Here is a 20,706-nt window from a genome sequence, read left to right as displayed (position 1 = left end):
GCATAGAAGGCCATCGCCACTGTAACCTTCACCTCGACGGGCAGCACAGTCCTGTTGGCGCTGGTCGGCTGTAGGTCTGCCTGGATGAGCAGCCTTCTAACGCACTGCACATCAGAGATGTGGAGGTATGAGCGATGTTCCGTGTAAACCCATGGGTGAGGGTAAGGCCTCCTCCCCAAACATCTGCGACCTCTTCGATTCCGTGGCCCAACATGGCCAAGAACCATTCTTCCAGCTTGAAGCCGCCTGTCAACAGCAACTAGTATGTTACGCTGGCAAACTAGTATTGGCCCCATTGAAATCTTTCACTGACCTTGTAAACAACGTGTGAGGTCACATAAAAGTGCGACTTTAAACTTTAGTCTCATGCAGCGTTCTGCGCTCAACTGTGGCAGTCACTGACAACTGCGATATAAAATCCTCAAGCCTCCCTTTAAATATGCCGCCAATAGAGCCTGCTGCACACTGGGTCCGCCTGTTTTTTTCAGTCGTTTCCTGGGGCGGTCGTTAAATGAGGTGTGAGGGCTGAAAGTTCCACCCGGGGTGCTAGCGCCGCCTTGCACGACGATTTACGTGATAATGACGGACAAACTGGAAGGTAGAGCAGTAGGTTTTTGCACCGCCGCAAAACCATTGGTGAAACTTCCGGCTGGGCAATAAATCCTGGATGCCGTTTCACACCCATAAACAGCATTTACTCCTCCGCCGGGGCGCGAAACGAGGCGCAAATTAGAGGAAAATCCAGCCCCTGTACTATAACTCTGTTTATTCCCTTGCCATCAATGTCCTAACTTACTTTATTCTTTCCTATGCTCTCTGTTTTGTTTATATTTAGGCTGGTTATGTTTCTTGTAGATCCCTCCCCCAGTCTTACTAATTTAAAGCCTTTCCCGCCTCCCTATTTATCCTTTCCACTAGGAAACGGGTCCCATCCTGGTTGAGGTGGAGCCCGTCCAATTTATTAAGGAGTTCACCCTTTCTCTCAGACCCCATCTCTCATGGCCTTGCCCTTGCTCTTGCCTGATAGACAATTTCCAGCACTCTTATTACCAGCCTCCTTACCACACACGTTCCAGGCATCTTACGCACTACGGCCCTGAAATTCGGGTCGGAGGCTTCCCGCGGGCAATTGCCTCTAGCCTGAAACATTTCTACAAAATTACCTGGTGGTCCGGGAGGAGCCTAGGATTCCGGTGGGGAGGCCTTCTCTTCCCGTCCTCCAGGTTCCCACACAGAAGGTGCAGTCACATGTGACTACTCAGCCAATCAGGTACTGTATTCCAGCTTTCTCATTAATAGCAATGAGAACTCTGTATCTACGAGTTCTCACTGCTATTAATGAGAAAAAAAACAAAGACACTAAACACATGTAATAAAAAATAAAAAAACACACCTCACATAATTAAAATTAATTGAAATTAAAGTTAATAAATATGTGAGAATTTTTTTTTTCCTGAGTTTTTAAAAAGTTTTTTTCATTATGCTAAAAATAAATGTAATGTAGTGGGCAGGGTTTTTAAAAATGTGTTTTTTTAATTCAATTTAATTATATTTTTGTATGTTTTTAAACTCTTACGCCTGTGAAAGTGGGCGATGCACCTACTTTTATCAGGCGCAAGAATTTTGAGGACATTTGCTGGGTAAGATATGGGTAAATCCCGCAACCTTGCCCTTGCAAATGTCCTCGCTCCAGATATGCGTGAGATCAGAAAAGCCAGTTTTCAGCGCATGCACATTGTGCGCTGAAAACCATTTTTTCCGATGCCTTCCCGGGTCTGTAGAAACTCCGTACGGACCCGGAGAGGCTGGAATTTCAGGGCCTACATGTTTGCTGCCCTATCCAGCCTTTCCTCTGCTCCATCCTTCCAGTCATACCTAGGCTTTCAGCATCCAGAGAACATTTACTCAGCCTTATTCTCTGCCGTACAATGATAGATGTACTACTACGACTACTAGAATCATAGAAATTTACAGCACAGAAGGAGGCCATTGTGTCCATGCTGGCCGACAAAGAGCTATTCAGCCTAATCCCACTTTCCAACACTTGGTCGAAACCTTGTAGGTTACAGCACTTCAAGTGCATATCCAAGTACTTTTTAAATGTGGAGAGGGTGTCTGGCTCTACTACTCTTTCAGGCAGTGAGTTCCAGACCACTACCATCCTTGGACGAAAATCTTTCCCTTCAAATTCCCGCGAAACCTCATACCAATTACTTTAAATCTATGCACCCTGGTTGTTGACCCTTTTGCTAAGGGAAATAAGTCCTTCCTATCCACTCTATCCAGGCCCCTCATAATTTTACACACCTCAATGAGGTCTTCACTCAGCCTTCTCTGTTCTAAATAAATCAAACCCAGCCTATCCAATCTTTCCTCATAGCTAAAATTCTCCAGTCAGGCAACATCCTCGTAAATCTCCTCTGTACCCTTTCTAGTGCAATCACATCTTTCCTGTTATGTCGTGACCAGAACTACACACAGTACTTTAGCTGTGGCCTAACTAGTGTTTTATACAGTTCTAGCATAACTTCCCTGCTCTTATATTCTATAGCTTAGCTAATAAAGGCAATTATCTTGTATGCCTTCTTCACCACCTTATCTACCTATCCTGCTACTGTCAGGGATCTGTGGGCATGCACTCCAAGGTCACCTTGTTCCTCTATACTTCTCAGTGTCCTACCACTTAATGTGTATTCCCTTGTTAGCCCTCCCCAAATCTTACATATCTCTGTATTGAATTCCATTTGCCACTGTTCTACCCACCTGATCAGTTCATTGATATCTTCCTGCAGTCTGCAACTTTCTACTTCATTATCAACCGCACGGCTAATTTTTGTATTATCTTCTTAACCATATCCCCAACATTCAAGTCTAAATCATTAATATATACCAAAAAAGAATGTGACCTTGTACTAAGCCCTATGGAACCCCACTGGAAAAATCCTTCCAGTCACAAGAACACCCATCAACCATTACCCTTTGCTTCCTACTTATAAGCCAATTTTGGATCCAACTTGCCACTTTGCCTTGGATCCCATGAGCTTTTACTTTCGTGACTAGTCTGCCATGTGGGACCTTATCAAAAATATTGCTAAAATCCATATATACTACATCGAATGCACCACCCTCATCGACCCTCCTTGTTACTACCTTAAAAAATTCAATCAAGTTAGTCAAACACGACCTTCCCTGAACAAATCCATTCTGACTGTCCTTGATTAATCCATGTCTTTCTAAATGAAGATTTATTCTGTCCCTCAGAAATTTTTGCAATAATTTTCCCATCATCGAAGTTAGGCTGACTGGCCTGTAATTACTCGGTCTATCCCTTTCTCCCTTTTTCAACAATGGTACAATGTTAGCAATCCTCCAGTCCTCTGGCACCGCACCTGTAGCCAGAGAGGATTGGAAAATGATGGTCAGAGTCTCTCTTGCTTCTCTTAACAGCCTGAGATACATTTCATCTGGGCCTGGAGATTTATCGACTTTAAAAGATGCTTTAATACTTCCTTTTTCACTATGTTTATTTCATCTAATATTTCACACTCCATCTCCCTGATTGCAATGTCTGCATCACTCATCTTTTTTGTGAAAACGGATGCAAAGTATTCATTAAGAAGCAGACCCACGTCTTCCGCCTCCACATACTCCATCATGGTATCTAAAAGGCCCTACTCTTTCTTTAGTTATCCTCTTGCTCTTAATGTATTTATAAAACATCTTTGGGTTTTACTTGATTTCACATGCCAATATTCTTTCATGGGCTCTCCTAATTTTCTTTTTAATTTTACCCCTGCACTTTCTATATTCCTCGAGGTTTTCTGCAGTACTGAGCCCTTAGTATCTGGCATAAGCCTCTTTATCCCACCCTGTATGCCCCTTGACATCCAGGGAGCTCTAGATTTGTTAATCTCATCCTTTTTCTTTAAGGGAGCATACTTGCTCCGAATCCTCAGGATCTTCTTCTTGAATGCCTCTGATACTGAATTACCTTCATGAAGCTGTTTCCAATCCACCTTGGCTCAATCACATCTTGATGGTATGAGAATGAATTGGTTAGGATAGACCTGGCAAATGATACTTAAAGGGTTGACAGTGGATAGGCAATGACAGACATTTATAGAAAACATGGATGAACTTCAACAATTGTACATTCCTGTCTGGAGTAAAAGTAAAACGGGGAAGGTAGCTTAACCATGGCCAACGAGGGAAATTAGGGATAGTGTTAAATCCAAGGAAGAGGCATATAAATTGGCCAAATAAAGCAGAAAATCTGAGGACTGGGAGAAATTTAGAATTCAGCAGAGGAGGACAAAGGGTCTAACTAGGAGGGGGAAAATAGAGTATGAGAGGAAGCTTGCACGGAACATAAAAACTGACTGCAAAAGCTTCTATTAGATATGTGAAGAGAAAAAGATTAGTGAAAACCAACGAAGGTCCTTCGCAGTCAGAATCAGGTGAATTTATAATGGGGAACAAAGAAATGGCAGACCAATTGAACAACTACTTTGGATCTGTCTTCAGGAAGGAAGACACAAATAACCTTTCGGAAGTACTAGGGGTTCGAGGGTCGAGCGAAAAGGAGGAACTGAAGGAAATCCTTATTAGTCATGAAATTGTGTTTGGGAAATTGATGGGATTGAAGGCCGATAAATCCCCAGGGCCTGATAAGTACTCTGGGAGGCAGCCTTAGGAAGTGGCTCTAGAAATAGTGGATGCATTGGTCATCATTTTCCAACATTCGATTGATTCTGGATCAGTTCCTATGGACTGGAGTGTAACTAATGTAACACCACTTTTTAAAAAAGGAGGGAGAGAGAAAACAAGGAATTATTGGCCGGTTAGCCTGACATCCGGTGGTGGGGAAAATGTTGGAATCAATTATTAAAGATGAAATAGCAGCGCATTTGGAAAGCAGTGACAGGATCGGTCCAAGTCAGCATGGATTTATGAAAGGGAAATCATGCTTGACAAATCTTCGAGAGTTTTTTGAGGATGTAACTAGTAAAGTGGACAAGGAAGAACCAGTGGATGTGGTGTATTTGGACTTTCAAAAGGCTTTTGACAATGTCCCACACAAGAGATTAGTGTGCAAAATTAAAGCACATGGTATTGGGGGTAATGTATTGACGTGGATAGAAAACTGGTTGGCAGACAGGAAGCAGAGCGTCGAATAGAATGGCAGGCAGTGACTAGTGGGGTGCCGCAGGGTTCAGTGCTGGGACCCCAGCTCTTTACAATATACATCAATGATTAAATGAAGAAATTGAATGTAATATCTCCAGGTTTGCAGATGGCACCAAGCTGGGTGGCAGTGTGAGTTGTGAGGAGGACGCTAAGAGGCTGCAGGTTGACTTGGACAGGTTCGGTGAGTGGGCAAATGCATGGCAGATGCAGTATAATGTGGATAAATGTGAGGTTATCCACTTTGGTGACAAAAACAGGAAGACAGAATATTATCTGAATGGTGACAGATTAGGAAAAGGGGAGGTGCAACAAGACCTGGGTGTCATGGTACATCAGTTATTGAAGGTTGGCATGCAGGTACAGCAGGCAGTGAAGAAGTCAAATGGCATGTTGGCCTTCATAGCTACAGGATTTGAGTATAGGAGCAGGGAGGTCTTACTGCAGTTGTACAGAGCCTTGGTGAGGCCACACCTAGAATATTGTGTTCAGTTTTGGTCTCCTAATCTGAGGAAGGATGTTCTTGCTATTGAGGGAGTACAGCAAAGGTTCACCAGACTGGTTCCCGGGATGGCAGGACTGACATATGAGGAGAGATTGGATCAACTGGGCTTGTATCCACTGGAGTTTAAAAGAATGAGAGGGGATTTCATAGAAACATATAAAATTCTGATGAGATTGGACAAGTGAGAGGCAGGAAGAATGTTATACCATTGCTGAGGAGTTCCAGAACAAGGGGTCACAGTCTAAGAATAAGGGGTAAGCCATTTAGGACCGAGATGAGAAGAAACTTCTTCACTCAGAGAGTGGTTAACCTGTGGAATTCTCCACCGCAGAAAGTTGTTGAGGCCAGTTTGTTAGATATATTCAAAAGGGAGTTAGATATGGCCCTTACGGCCAAAGGGATCAAGGGGTATGAAGAGAAAGCAGGAATGGGGTACTGAGGTTGAATGATCAGCCATGATCTTATTGAATGGGGGTGCAGGCTCGAAGGGCCGAATGGCCTGCTCCTGCACCTAATTTCTGTTTCTATGTTTCAACATAGTAAAATTGTCTTTTCCCCAATTGAGAACTTTTATTCCTGGTCTATCTTTGTTCTTTTCCATAGCTACCCTAAATCTAACTGAATTATGATCACTCGCACCAAAATGCTCTCCCACTGATACCCCTTCCACCTGCCCAGCTTCATTCCCTAAAACTAAATCCAGAACCGCCCCCTCCCTTGTTGGGTTTGCTAAAAAGTACTAGCTAAAAAGTTCTCCTGAATGCAATTTTAGGTATTCTGCACCCTCCATACCCTTCACACTAATTCAATCCCTGTTAATAATAGGATAGTTGGTATCCCCTACTTTTGGTGCCCTAAAGTTTTTGCACTTCTGACAAATTTGACGACATATATGTTCCTCTATCTCCCTCTGACTGTTTGGGAGTGCATAGCACACTTCCAGCAGTGTGATCACCACATTTTTGTTTTTCAGTTCAATCCATATGACCTTATTTGATGATCTTTCTAACATATCATCCATCCTTACAGCTGTAATTGTTTCTTTAATCAATACTGCGAGCCCCTCTCTATCTCGTCTGAAAACCCTTGTAACCAGGAATGTTGAGCTGCCATTCCTGCCCTTCTTTCAGCCATGTCTCAATAATAGCTATATTGTCATACTCCCAAGTATCTATCTGTGCCTGCAGCTCATCTGCTTTATTCCCCAGACTCTTGCATTGCAGTATATATAATTTAGCACTTCCAAACTCCTTTGTTGTATAATTTTTAGCCTTTGATTCCTCTGCCTTCCAAATATGCTTTTCTGCCTTCTATTTCCAGCTTTGCTTCTCTCCCTTCTGAATCTATTCGCAGCTAGTTTAAACCCTCCTCAACAGCACGAGCAAACTCGCACGCGAGGATATTGGTCCTGGCTCTGTTGGGATGCAAACGGTCCGGCTTGTACAGGTCCCATCTCCACCAGAAATGGCGCCAATGCCTCAGGAATATAAAGCGCTCCCTCCTGCACCATCTCTGCAGCCAGTCATTCATCTGCTCCATGCACCTATTCCTGTACTCACTATCACATGGCACTGGGAGTAACCTGGAGATTAGTACCTTAGATGTCCTACATTTTGATCTCTTTCCTAGATCCCTCAATTCTGAGAGCAAATCAATCTGAGCGTGACTCAATCTGAGCGTGACTCAATAGGAGAGCGAATCAATGGGAGAGCGAATCAATGGGAGAGCGAATCAATGGGAGAGCGAATCAATCCGAGAGCGAATCAATCCGAGAGCGAATCAATGCGAGAGCGAATCAATGCGAGAGCGAATCAATGGGAGAGCGAATCAATGCGAGAGCGAATCAATCCGAGAGTGAAGCAATCCCAGAGTGAAGCAATCCGAGTGATTCAATTTGAGTGTAAATGAATGCGAGAGTGAATCAATCCGAGAGTGAATCAATGCGAGAGTGACTCAATCCGAGAGTGAATCAATCCGAGAGTGAATCAATCCGAGAGTGAATCAAACCGAGAGGGAATCAATCCGAGAGGGAATCAATCCGAGAGGGAATCCATCCGAGAGGGAATCCATCCGAGAGGGAATCAATGCGAGAGCGAATCAATGCGAGAGCGAATCCATCCGAGAGCGAATCAATGCGAGAGCGAATCAATGCGAGAGCGAATGAAACCGAGAGTGACTCAATGCGAGAGTGACTCAATGCGAGAGTGACTCAATGCGAGAGTGACTCAATGCGAGAGTGACTCAATGCGAGAGTGACTCAATGCGAGAGCGAATCAATCCGAGAGCGAGTCAATGCGAGAGCGAATCAATGCGAGAGCGAATCAATGCGAGAGCGAATCAATGCTAGAGCGAATCAATACGAGAGCGAATCAATGCGAGAGCGAATCAATGCTAGAGCGATTCAATGCGAGAGCGAGTCAATGCGAGAGCGAGTCAATGCGAGAGCGAGTCAATCCGAGAGCGAGTCAATCCGAGAGCGAGTCAATCCGAGAGCGAGTCAATCCGAGAGCGAGTCAATCCGAGAGCGAGTCAATGTTGGAGTGAATTAATGTGAGACTGAATCAATCCGAAAGTGAGTCAATCCGAGAGTGAATGAATGAGAGAGTGAATCAATCCGTGAGTGAATCAACGCGAGAGTGAATTCTTCTCGTTAGATCCTCGGTCCCCTAGTATTTCCAGAAGGTTATTTGTTTCTTCCTTGGTGAAGACAGTACCAATATTAGTTCAATTGGTCTGCCACTTCTTTGTTCCCCATTATAAATTCGACTGATTCTGACTGCAAGGGACCCACATTTGTCTTCACTAATCTTTTTCTTTTCACGTATCTGTAAAAGCTTTTGCAGTCAGTTTTTATGTTCCCTGCAAGCTTACTCTCATATTCTAATATCCCCCTCCTAATTAAACCATTTGTCCTGCTCTGCTGAATTCTAAATTTCTCTCAGTTCTCAGGTTTGCTGTTTTTTTGGGCCAATTTATATGCCTCTTCCTTGGATTTAACACTATCCCTAATTTCCTATGTTAGCCACAGTTGAGCCACCTTCCCCTTTTTATTTTTACGCCAGACAGGGATGTACAATTGTTAAAGTTCATCCAAGTGATCTTTAAATGTCTGCCATTGCTTATCAACTACCGTCAACCCTTTAAGTATCATTCACCAGTCTATTCTAGCCAATTCACGCCCCATACCGTCGAAGTTACCTATATTTAAGTTCAGGACTCGAGACTCTGAATTAACTGTATCACTCGCCATCTTAATGAAGAATTCTACCATATTATGGTCACTCTTCCCCAATGGGTCTCGCACAACAAGATTGCTAATTAATCCTCTCTCATTACACAACACCCAGTCTAGAATGGCCAGCTCTCGAGTTGGTTCCTCGACATATTGGTCTAGAAAACTATGCCGTATACACTGCAGGAAATCCTCCTCCACCGTATTGCTACCAGTTTGTTTAGCCCAATCTGTATGTAGATTAAAGTCACCCATGATAACTGCTGTACCTTTATTGCATGCATTCCTAATTTCTTGTTTGATGCTGTCCCCAACCTCCCTACTATTGTTTGGTGGTCTGTACACAACTCCCATGAGCATTTTCTGCCTTTTGGTGCTCCGCAGCTCTACCCATACAGATTCCACCTCAGCCACGCTAATGTCCTTCCTTACTATTGCGTTAATCTCCTCTTTAACCAGCAACGCTACCCCACCTTTTTTTCCTTTCAGTCTATCTTTCCTGAATATTGAATACCCTTGGATGTTGAGTTCCCAGCCTTGGTCACTCTGGAGCCATGTCTCCGAAATCCTAATGACATCATATCCGTTAACAGCTATCTGCGCAGTTAATTCATCCAACTTATTACGAATGCTCCTCACATTGAGACACAGAGCCTTCAGGCTTGTTTTTTTAACACTCTTTGTCCTTTTAGAATTATGTTGTAATGTGGCCCTTTTTGATTTTTGCCTTTGATTTTTCTGCCTTCCACTTCTATTTTTCTCCTTTATACCTTTTGCTTCTGACCCCATTTTACTTCCCCCTGTCTCCCTGTGTAGGTTCCCATCCCCCTGTCCTACTAGTTTAAATCTTCCCCAACTAGAAAATACTCCCCTTATGGGAGTGGTGAGTGTTTCTGCATCCACCACTCTTCCAGGCAGCGAGTTCCAGATCCCCACAACACTCTATGTAAAAGAGCACCCCCCTCAAATCCCCTGTAAACCTTCCACCAACCACCTTAAAACTATGCCCCCTCATAATAGACCCCTCCACCAATGGAAATAGGCCCTTGCTATCCACTATGTCCAGGCCCCTCAATATTTTGTACACCTCAATGAGGTCTCCTCTCAACCTCCTCTGTCCCAATGAGAACAAACCCAGCCTATCCAATCTGTCCTCATAACTAAGATTCTTCATTCCAGGCAGCATCCTAGTAAATCTCCTCTGCACCCTCTCTAGTATAATCACGTCGTTCCTCTAATACGGCAACATGCACGCAGCACTCCAGCTGTGCCCTAACCAAAGTATTATACAATTTAAGCATAACCTTCCTGCTCTTATATTCTATGCCTCGGCCAATAAAGGCAAGCATTCCGTATGTCTTCTTGACCACCTTATCCAACTGGCCTGCTACTTTCAGGGACCTGTGGACAAGCACTCCAAGGTCCCTTTGTTAATCTACACTATTAAATGGCCTGCTGCTTATTGTATATACCGTTTCCTTATTATCCTTCCCAAAGTGGGCTCACACATCACACTTCTCTGAATTAAATGCCATTTGCCACTGCTCTGCCCACCTGACCAGTACATTGATATCCTCCTGCAGCCCATGACTTTATCATTATCAACCACACAGCCAATTTTAGTGTCATCTGCGAACTTCTTAATCATACTCCCTATATTAAATCTAAATTGTTTATATATACCACAAAAAGCAACGGACCCAGTACTGAGCCCTGCGGAACCCCACTGGAAACATCCTTCCAGTCACAAAAGCATCCATCAATCATTGCCCTTTGCTTCCTACCTCCAAGCCAATTTTGGATCCAACATGCCACTTTGCCCTGGATCCCATGGGCTTTAACCTTCATGACCAGTCTACCATGTGGGTCCTTATCAAAAGCCTTGCTAAAGTCCATATACACTACATCGTACGCACTACCCTCATCGACCCTCTTGGTTACCTCCTCAAAAAATTCAATCAGGTTAGTCAAACACGATCTTCCCTGAACAAATCTGTGCTGACTGTCCCCAATTAATCCTTGACTTTCCAAATGTAGATTTATCCTATCTTTCAGGATTTTTTCCAATAATTTTCCCACCACTGAGGCATCCCACCGCTGGGCGGTGCCAAGAGTTGGTTTTTCGGGTGGTGCATAGTTTCTGATGCACGCCGCCAGAGTGCCTTAAAGGTATGTTGCTTTCAGTCGATTTTGTGTCGCCGACTTTTTCGCTTTCTTTCACTAGCAGTGCAAGGATACTGCTTTGCGAGTGCTGGAGGCGCCTTCCACATGCAGAACATGGAGGCTACTTCGAGGAGGCTGGGCTTGTGGAGAGATTTGAAATGGAGGCAGTGCTGACAGGCCAACGCTTCCTGCACATTGTGCATGCTGCAGAGGCACAGAGGAGAAGGCGGCGCTGGGGGCAACGGCTGCAGAGGCAGGCGGGCAAGGTTCACAGGTATCACTGCAGCCCAGCACGGAGAGGGCCAGGGAGATGGCCACAGAGGGGAGGCCAGAGAGCTGCCACAGGAAGGCCCTCAGCAAGGGTGTCCCCTCAGCAGGAGAGCGAGGTACACGGACCCCCCACACCAGATACTGAGCCAGCAGGCCAGGAGGCAGCCTGCAGCGGAGATAGATGCTGGGCAGCAGCAGCCTGCAGAGGTGGAGGAGCCAGCAGAGCAGCAGGGAGAAGCCAATGAGTCACCTCACAGAGCAAGATGGCCACACAGGTGTGGGGGCGACAGGCCATATCGAGAAAGGGTCTTCAGCCAGAAATTCTCATACACTGATATGAATGATGATCAGTGCCTACACAAACTGAGTTTCCAGAAGGACGTCGTGACTGAGCTCTGTAATCTCCTGCAGGCAGAATTGGAGACCCAAACATGGGTGAGGACAGCCCTGAGTGTGGCATCCAAGGCGACTATCGCCCTCAACTTTTATGCGACTGCATCCTTCCAAGCTGACACAGCGGACATGTGCAACATCTCGCAGTTTGAAGCCTTCACAGTGATACGGGAAGTCACAGATGCTCTGTATAGGAGGGGGGCTGACTACATCTCCTTCCCTATGACCAGGGACAAGCAATTGGCACAGCAGACTGCATTTCTGCACATTGTGGGCTTCCCCAGGGTCCAGGGGATCATTGATTGCAACAATGTCGCTCTCAGGGCACCCCAACAAACTCTCACACAATTCAGAAACCGCAAGGGCTTCCTCTCCCTCAATGTTCAACTCGTTTGCGACCACAACCGCAAGATTCTGCAAGTGGATGGCCCGTTTCCTGGCAGCAGCCGTGACTCTTTCATACTGCACCAGAGCAGTGTGCCACGCCTCTTCACTGGTCCCAATGAAGATTGCGGCTGGCTCCTCGGTGACAAGGGCTACGTACTGAGCACTTGGCTCATGACTCCTCTGCACAACCCGAGAACTGATGGGCAGCTCATGTACACTGAGAGTCTGACAATCATCGAACACTCTATTGGCATTCTCAAGCAGAGGTTCCATTTCCTGGACTGCTCGGGGGGGGGTGGGGAGGGGGGGGGGGGTGGTGGGGTGCTGCAGTACTCGCCTGAGCATGTCTCCATATTCGTGGTGATCTGCTGCATGCTCCACAACCTGGCCATTATGAGGGCGCAGCCATCGGAAGACGAGGAAGCAGTTGCACCTGTGGAGGAGGAGGACCAGGATGCAGGTGGGCAGCCAGGCAGTAGGTGGCGTCGCCATCGTGAGCCTGCAAGCGAAGCACAATGCCACCTCATCTGGCCATGTCCATGGGCCAACCTGTGAGCCTTCTCACATATCATTCCCGCACAGTAAAATGAGAGACCACAAATTCCAAAAACTAAATAAAGATTTATTAGAACTCAAAAAATGGGTTTCCATAATTAATTACTACCCTTATGCAACTCCCTATAACTGCTCTTAAGCAGACCTATCCTTACACTACACTGCAGAGTCTCCACTGTGGCTGCCTCATGGCTTTGGGAAGGCTGCTATGTGTCTGTAGAGGAAGCTACACATGTCCTTCTCGGATGCCCTCGACCAGCTCTGGCCTTGGAAGGGCGGCTGAAGACTGTGTCTTCAGTCGGAAGTGACTGAGCGATTCCATGGATGGCAGCAATTGCGGAGTGGCAGGTCACGGCTCAGTACTGCTATGAACCAGAAAGCCCATATCAGTATCCTGGTCCGAGGAGCCAGCGCCTCCCCCAGGGCAGCAGCCCCCACCTACCCCATCAAGCTGCTGGAGCTCAGGTCGGCGGGGTGTGGTGGCACCATTAGGTCCCCTATCAAACCGTGGTGGACCCAGCCGCAATGGCAGCAGTGAGACTGCATGAGAGCAGCCACACTCTGGAAGCCATCAGAGACGACAGCACTAAGATGCTCCGTGCCCTGTTGCCCAGAGTGCATGAGAGCATTCTGAGCTTCCAGAGCAGCAGCCATCCTGTGCAAAGAAGCACAGCCATGCTCATTCCCTCGCACCTGTGCTGCAATGGCAGCTGTCACCTCGGTCAAGAGATGCATCATCACAGCTGGATCCGCACGGTCACTCTGGGATTCCGCCATCATCTACACACTGGCAATGATGGTCCCAATGGTGTGCGCAGAGCTGTCCACAATGCAGGAGGCGCACTCCTCCATGCTCCTCACCATTTGCAACAGCCTCTCGGGCACCCCTTGCATTGCTGCCAAGAGCTTGGAATGCATGGCCCCCACCCTTTGTTCATAAGCCCCAACATCGATCGGCTCGTCTGAGCCCTCGTCATCAGGACTCAGCAGCGCACTCGCCTCCCCGGAGAGATGGCACCCGAGGCTGTCATAGGCCGGTCAGTCTGACATCGGTGGTGGGGAAAATGTTGGAATGAATTATTAAAGATGAAATAGCAGTGCATTTGGAAAGCAGTGACAGGATTGGTCCAAGTCAGCATGGATTTATGAAAGGGAAATCATGCTTGACAAATCTTCTAGAATTTTTTGAGGAAGTAACTAGTAGAGTGGACAAGGGAGAACCAGTGGATGACGTATATTTAGACTTTCAAAAGGCTTTTGACAAGGTCCCACACAAGAGATTAGTGTGCAAAATTAAAGCACATGGTATTAGGGGTAATGTACTGACGTGGATAAAGAACTGGTTGGCAGACAGGAAGCAAACAGTCGGAATAAACGAGTCCTTTTCAGAATGGCAGGCAGTGACTAGTGGGGTACCGCAAGATTCAGTGCTGGGACCCCAGCTATTTATAATATACATTAATGATTTAGATGAAGGAATTGAATGTAATATCTCCAAGTTTGCAGATGACACTAAGCTGGGTGGCAGTGTGAGCTGTGAGGAGGATGCTAAGAGGCTGCAGGTTGACTTGGACAGGTTAGGTGAGTGGGCAAATACATGGCAGGTGCGGTATAATATAGATAAATGTGAGGTTATCTACTTTGGTGGTAAAAACAGGAAGGCAGGTTATTATCTGAATGGTAGCAGATTAGTAAAAGGGGAGGTGCAACGAGACCTGGGTGTCATGGTGCATCAGTCATTGAAAGTTGGCATACAGGTACAGCAGGCAGTGAAGAAGGCAAATGGCATGTTGGCCTTCATAGCGAGAGGATTTGAGTATAGCAGCAGGGAGGTCTTACTACAGTTTTTACAGGGCCTTGGTGAGGCCATACCTTGAATTTTGTGTACAGTTTTGGTCTCCTAATCTGAGGAAGGACATTCTTGCTATTGAGGGAGTGCAGCAAAGGTTCACCAGACTGATTCCCGGAATGACAGGACTGACATATGAAGAATGACTGGATCGACTAGGCTTATATTCAAAGGAATTTAGAATAATGAGAGGGGATCTCATAGAAACATATAAAATTCTAGATGCAGGAAGAATGTTCACCATGTTGGGGAAGTCCAGAACCAGAGGTCACAGTCTAAGGATAAGGGATAAGCCATTTAGGACCGAGATGAGGAGTAACTTCTTCACTCAGAGAATTGTTAACCTGTGGAATTCTCTACCACAGAAAGTTGTTGATGCCAGTTCATTGGATATATTCAAAAGGGAGTTAGATGTGGCTCTTACTACTAAAGGGATCAAGGGATATGGAAAGCAGGAATGGGGTACTGAAGTACATGATCAGCAATGATCATATTGAATTGTGGTGCAGGCTCGAAAGGCCAAATGGCCTACTCCTGCACCTATTTTCTATGTTTCTATGTTTCTTGGCCCTTCAAGATGTTGTAGCCCACAAGGTCCCGGTGCTTCATCCAGTGCAGACCCCTCTGCTAAATCTATGTTATCCGATCGCGGACTCCCAGTATCTGAGCTGGTGCGTGGGACTGTAGGAAGCAGAGATGCACTGTTGCTGGCAGAGCTCTCCCCCTCTCCATCTCCCTCATCCGACACGCTGCCAAGATCATCGAGGGTGTCAAGTGTCTCCTCCTCACTGTGGCTGCCAGTTGAGTCAAGGGTGTCTGTATCGCTCATGATGACACTGGGGTTATCATCTGCAAGCATAAAAGGGAGAAGGGGCGCCATGAGGGTGAGGAGCTGCATTGCATCATGCAGCAAGCAGCTTTCACAGAAGTATAAGCAACAGTCAAGTAGGCCATTGCACTGTGAGGGAGAGATGGCATTACAGTCACTAACCCACGCAGCCCCGAGCGCCATCGGAGCAACCAGCAGCCACAGGGAGACCAATGTGTGCGCCCACTAGCCGCTGCACCCTCTGCTCAAAATCTGTGAGCAGCACATTTTGGGATTCGCCCCCCAGTGTCTTATTGGTCGCGTGGTTTTGTGCCACCTTGGCCTTGAAAGCAATGAAGGATTGGTAAGTCTCAGTTTCCCGAGGCCTTGGCAATGAGTGCAAGTGTGGGTCCATTAAATGCAGCTGTGAATCTCAGATGTATGGCATCCTCCATTGTGAGTGTGTACACATACAGGCCTAGCAATCAACAGGCACTTCAGCTACTAAGTAGTGTTGGTGAGAAACAAGTTAAGGTGAAGGAGAGTGCGGCAGATGTAATGTGAGGAGTTAGGGGAACATGTACTCACTTTCATCAACTGAATAAGGTCGGTTAGCCTTTTCCTGCATTGGCTGGGGGTCTGCTGGTAATGAACGTCCCCGAAACCTCCTCCGTTATCTCCCTCCAGGCTTCAGTGAAGACACCTCGAGTTGGTCTCCCACCACTTTCAGGGAAGAATAGCCACCTCCTTCCCTCCACAGCTTCGATTAGAGTCTCGAGTTCTGCGTCACTGAAGCGCCTCCCCCTGCTCAAATCTCCCCTTGCAGCCATCTCCTCGGATGCGGGTCAAAATGAACTCAAGACACAGCTGCAAAGCCTGTCCTTTAAGGCCAGGGAGCAGCTGCATCGTTAGCATGATCATTAGCATTAAATGGATAGGAGGGGAATTTTGCGGTACAAACGCCACTCCGCAGCCACACCGCTAAAAGCAGCCCTTACCACCAGGCATTACCATTCCACTCCATTTCTGGCCCAAATAAGCCGAATCTCTATCTTAATGCCACCCCATCCATATCAGCAGTACCAGACACTCAAATGCGGTGCATGCGCCCGGTTTTGGGCGAGGGGAAATTTCGGCCCCACAGTATCTGAGCTGGTGACTAGAAGTGTGAAATTGAGTAACAATGTTTCTTCTTCATTTTCCTCTCCTTCTTCATGTTGACCCACTGGCTGGGCAGGCTGGATTCATAGAATCATAGGGCCCAAGTTTGGTCCACCCATGTACCGTCGAAAGGATCACCATGATCCTGATGGAACTTTGGGCAGAAGTTTGATAGAAAAAAAAACGCCAAGCCGTAAAAACGGGCATTATACACCGAATCTGGGTGGCAAATGCGATCCTCGGCAAAGCAACGCCGAGGATAGAGTCGGGCCCAGGGAGGGGGGGCGGGGGGGGGGGGGGGGAGCTGAAAAAAAAATGTTCAACAAATTAAAAAGGAACTATTACAAATCCTTCAGAGGACCCCATTCAACAAAATCGTTGCAAAAGAAATGAAGAAAACCATTTCACTAACCTTTTCTTGCAGGTCTTCATACTTACCATTCAGGTAAGACCTGCCTCCACGTGGCGGTCTCTGCTGCTGGAGTGAAAGACCGCCCAGACCAATCTCGGGAGGGAGTGGGCAAGAAGACTTTTGGCGGCGCCGCACGCCAACGGATGCTCCCCAGCGGACTTCTCTCCCTGCTGGCATGAGGACCTGACCAACTCGGTCAGAGGGGAGAGTGTTGAAAAAACAGGAAGACCGCCAAGAAAACTCGGTGGCAGCCAGTGGTACATTCACCAAACTCGGGCCCACAGAAACATAGAAATTTACAGCACGGAAGGAGGCCATTTCGGCCCATCGCATCCGCGCCGGCCGACCAAGTGCTATCCAGCCTAATCCCGCTTTCCAGTCTTGTAGGTTACGGCACTTTGAGTGCATATCCAGGTATTTTTTAAATGTGGTGAAGCTTTCTGCCTCTACCACCCTTTCAGGCAGTGAGTTCCAGATCCGCACCACTCTCTGGGTGAAGAAATTTCCTCTCCTATCTCTTCTAAACCTCCCCCCAATGACTTTAAATCTATGCCCCCTGGTTGTTGACCCCTCTGCCAAGGGACACAGGTCCTTCCTATCCACTCTATCCAGACCCCTCATAATTTTATACACCTCCATCAGGTCTCCCATCAGCCTCCTCTGTTCCAAAGAAAACAGGCCCAACATCTCAAATCTTTCCTCATATCTAAAATTCACTAGTCCAGTCAACACTCTGGTAAATCTCCTCTGCACCCTTTCCAGTGCAATCACATCTTTCCTGTAATGTGATGACCAGAACTGCACACAGTGACTATTAGTGTACAAATATTTAATGTATTCATACTCTAGTATTCACACTACTTAATTTTACGGCTTTATGTATAAATTATAGCCAGCCAGAATGCTTTATTTTGCTATTGCAAATGATTTGCAATTTAGTCGATATTATGAATACAGAAAATGGGCAGTCATGAAGCACTTACCTTCAAATCAGATGATGATGATGTCCGCTTGCAATTTGCAATCATTTTCTGAAAGACTTCTTCTTTTTCATTTTCTTTTAGTTTCTCAAGATCTTCTCTCAGCTTTGAAAACATAGGAGGAGAACATATTATGGCTGATTCATCAACTGGGTGCTCCCTTCGAGTTGCAATGTTTGTAGGGAGCGTTGGTTGGGAAATCATGAGCCTGCAGCCTGAGTGTCCATTCATTTAAATTAATGGGTGGAAATCAGGAGTTGAGCTCCGAAAATTTCCTGACCAGGATTCCTTGTGACCACCGGTCCTCACATAGAATATCTGATTATGGAGAGAGCCCTATTATACATTCAAACATCAGTTTAACATGTACTAGAGCAGTAACACAGAATATGTTACAGTATTATATGATCCCTATTTCTTCATCTTTCCATCTATCATTAATACTTGGATCAAGTCCTTTTTTAAAATAGTAATGTTGGAAGTTGGGAACGATGAATAGACCTTCGCCCCATTGAATATTTATTAGTCATGGCAGCTTTTCATCTTTTTAACCCCAATTCCTTGTCCTTTCTCCATATCCCTTAGTACCCCTAGGTGTCAAGCATTTATTTGTATATTAAATAGCTCAATTAATTCTGCATTAAATCATAGAATGATACAACACAGAAGGAGGACATTTGGTCCATCGTGCCTGTACCGGCTCTATGAGGAGCTATACAATTAGGCCCACTCCCCTGCTCTTCCCTCATAGCCCTCAAATTTTCCCCTTTAATTATTTTTCCAATTCATCTCAATTGTCAACCCGAAGAACCATCACCAGATCCCAAGGTCAATATCCTTTCCAAGGTGAAGCGTCCAAAACTGAATGCAACACTGCAAACTATATCTGCAAGCATACTTCCCTTCCTTTAGCACTCTTAACTCATACGATGAAGCCCAGTGTCCCAATTGCAACTACAATCTAGTTTTTAATGAATGTACCTGGAACCCTAAATCCCTTTGACCATTTTTCTTGACTTAGGCTGTATTCTCATCTCTCTTTCTTGCACTTTATATTGAATGGTATGAGAACCGTGCCCATGGTATATCTTAAAACATTTCTCACACAAAGGGGATTAATTTTCAAACTTTGCATTATTAACGGGAAGCCTTGTCTGCCAGGTATGCATATCAGAAAATCAGGCTTGTACCTCATTTTCTGACCAAATTGTTCAGCTGGGTGAGATTTCCCACTAGTAGTATGAAGTCAGGAAATTTCCTGCAAGCTCCGATCAATCCATAAGTCCCATTGCTTAAGTTTCTTGACCAGGAAATTAAGTTTTTGCAATGAACTGGAACTTTGTTGAATTTTAAAAGTACCTGATAGCTGCAAAATGAACTTCTACAAATGTATACAAGTGCTCAGAGCTGCGTCATTGAGCATGGTATAGGCTGTCTACAGTAATCGTTACAAGTAAGTGAAGGTCTACATCCTAGAAATCTCCACCCCTCAAAATTCTAACTTTTGAAAGACCATCAACAGACACTCAACGACTTGGCTTGGGTCTAAGGAACCTAGATACTCATGCTGGGCTACAGATATTGAACCTGTGGTGACTGGCCAAAGGGGGCTCAGGGATAGCAAGGAAATAATTCTTCTCCTCCCCAGAGCTCGAGTCTGAAAGACTAATTTCCAATTTCTAATTATCAACGTAATGGTCTTCAATGGTCACCATAGATAGTACTGATTATATGGTAACAGAGGAGACAGAATAATGGCCCCAAGTTTCCACATGATTTGCTCCTGATCTTTAGGAGCAACTGGTGTAGAACGGAGTATCTTAGAAATCGCAATTCTCCACATTTAAGTTTTCTGCAGTTCTAGTCATGTAGAACAGTTTCACTTTGGAACAGAATTTTTTTTCAAAAGGGGGCGTGTCCAGCCACTGACGCCTGATTTGAAAGTTTCCACAGTGAAAACGTACTCCAAACTAACTTAGAATGGAGCAAGTGAGGATTTTTGTAGGCCTGAAAAAACCTTGTCTACAGATTAAAAAATCAGGCGCAGGTTACAAATTAGACATTTGGAACGAGGTGGGGTGGGGGGGGTGGGGGAAGAGAAGTCATTACATTCTACAATAAATCCTTCGTTATACTTATACAAATATTATACAAATAATTCCAACCTGAATAAAAATTTATAAGCAAAGAAAAGATTAAATAAACCATGTTCCTACCTGTGTGAAAGTGCTTAAGGCAGGGAGAAGGCTGCAGGAAGCCTCACAAGTTGAGGCAGCCGTTCCCGACGGCAGGGGGGGGAGGCAGGGAGGAGGCAGCTGTTCCCGACGGCAGGGGGTGGGGAGGAGGCAGTGAGGAGGCAGCCGTTCCCGACGGCAGCAGGCGGGGGGGGGGGGGGGGGGGGGGGGGGAGGCCCCCCTGCCGTCAGTCGGGCCTGTCGGGAAACGGCTGCCTCAACTTCTGAGGCTTCCTGCAGCCTTCTCACTGCTGCAAGAAGCCTCAGTGCTGATCATGGAAGGGCAATGTGGTTTTATTAAAAAATTTTAAAAATTGAACAGCTACAAAGAACTACAAAAATGGCCAAGTGTCAATGTTTCCTTCACACTGCGCGTGCGCGAACGCTCCAATGCGCACGCGCAGGGTTGCCGGCATGAAAAAAACTCATTTAAATGGTACCCGCCCCCTCCTACTTACAAAATCGGCGCAAGTGGTAGGCTCCGCCCCCTGGGCACCGCGCCAAGCTGACATCGAGCTGCAAAGCGCTCGAGAATAGCGCGTTTTTTTTCAGGCGGCGTTTTCGACGCGAAAAA

The 20,706-nt window shown here is 46.0% G+C and overlaps 1 protein-coding gene across 6 annotated transcripts in view; it reads right to left on the bottom strand.

The window, feature by feature from the left end:
- The window catches only part of LOC139250576 (uncharacterized), a 336,890-nt gene that overhangs the window by 274,741 nt on the left and 41,443 nt on the right, over positions 1–20,706 (bottom strand). For 5 of the 6 annotated variants that reach the window (XM_070872975.1, XM_070872969.1, XM_070872972.1 and 2 more), the window contains one exon: positions 17,903–18,004. The exons of the other annotated variant lie outside the window; for it this stretch is intronic. In XM_070872975.1, coding sequence (XP_070729076.1) covers positions 17,903–18,004 — 102 coding nt within the window. The remainder of the gene's footprint in view (positions 1–17,902; positions 18,005–20,706) is intronic. 6 annotated transcript variants of the gene reach the window in all.

This window comes from Pristiophorus japonicus, unplaced genomic scaffold (assembly GCF_044704955.1).
Source record: "Pristiophorus japonicus isolate sPriJap1 unplaced genomic scaffold, sPriJap1.hap1 HAP1_SCAFFOLD_393, whole genome shotgun sequence".
NCBI classification, from domain to species: Eukaryota; Metazoa; Chordata; class Chondrichthyes; family Pristiophoridae; genus Pristiophorus; species Pristiophorus japonicus.
Note: the sequence above shows the minus strand (reverse complement) of the source record. Positions and strands in the feature narration are given on the sequence as shown.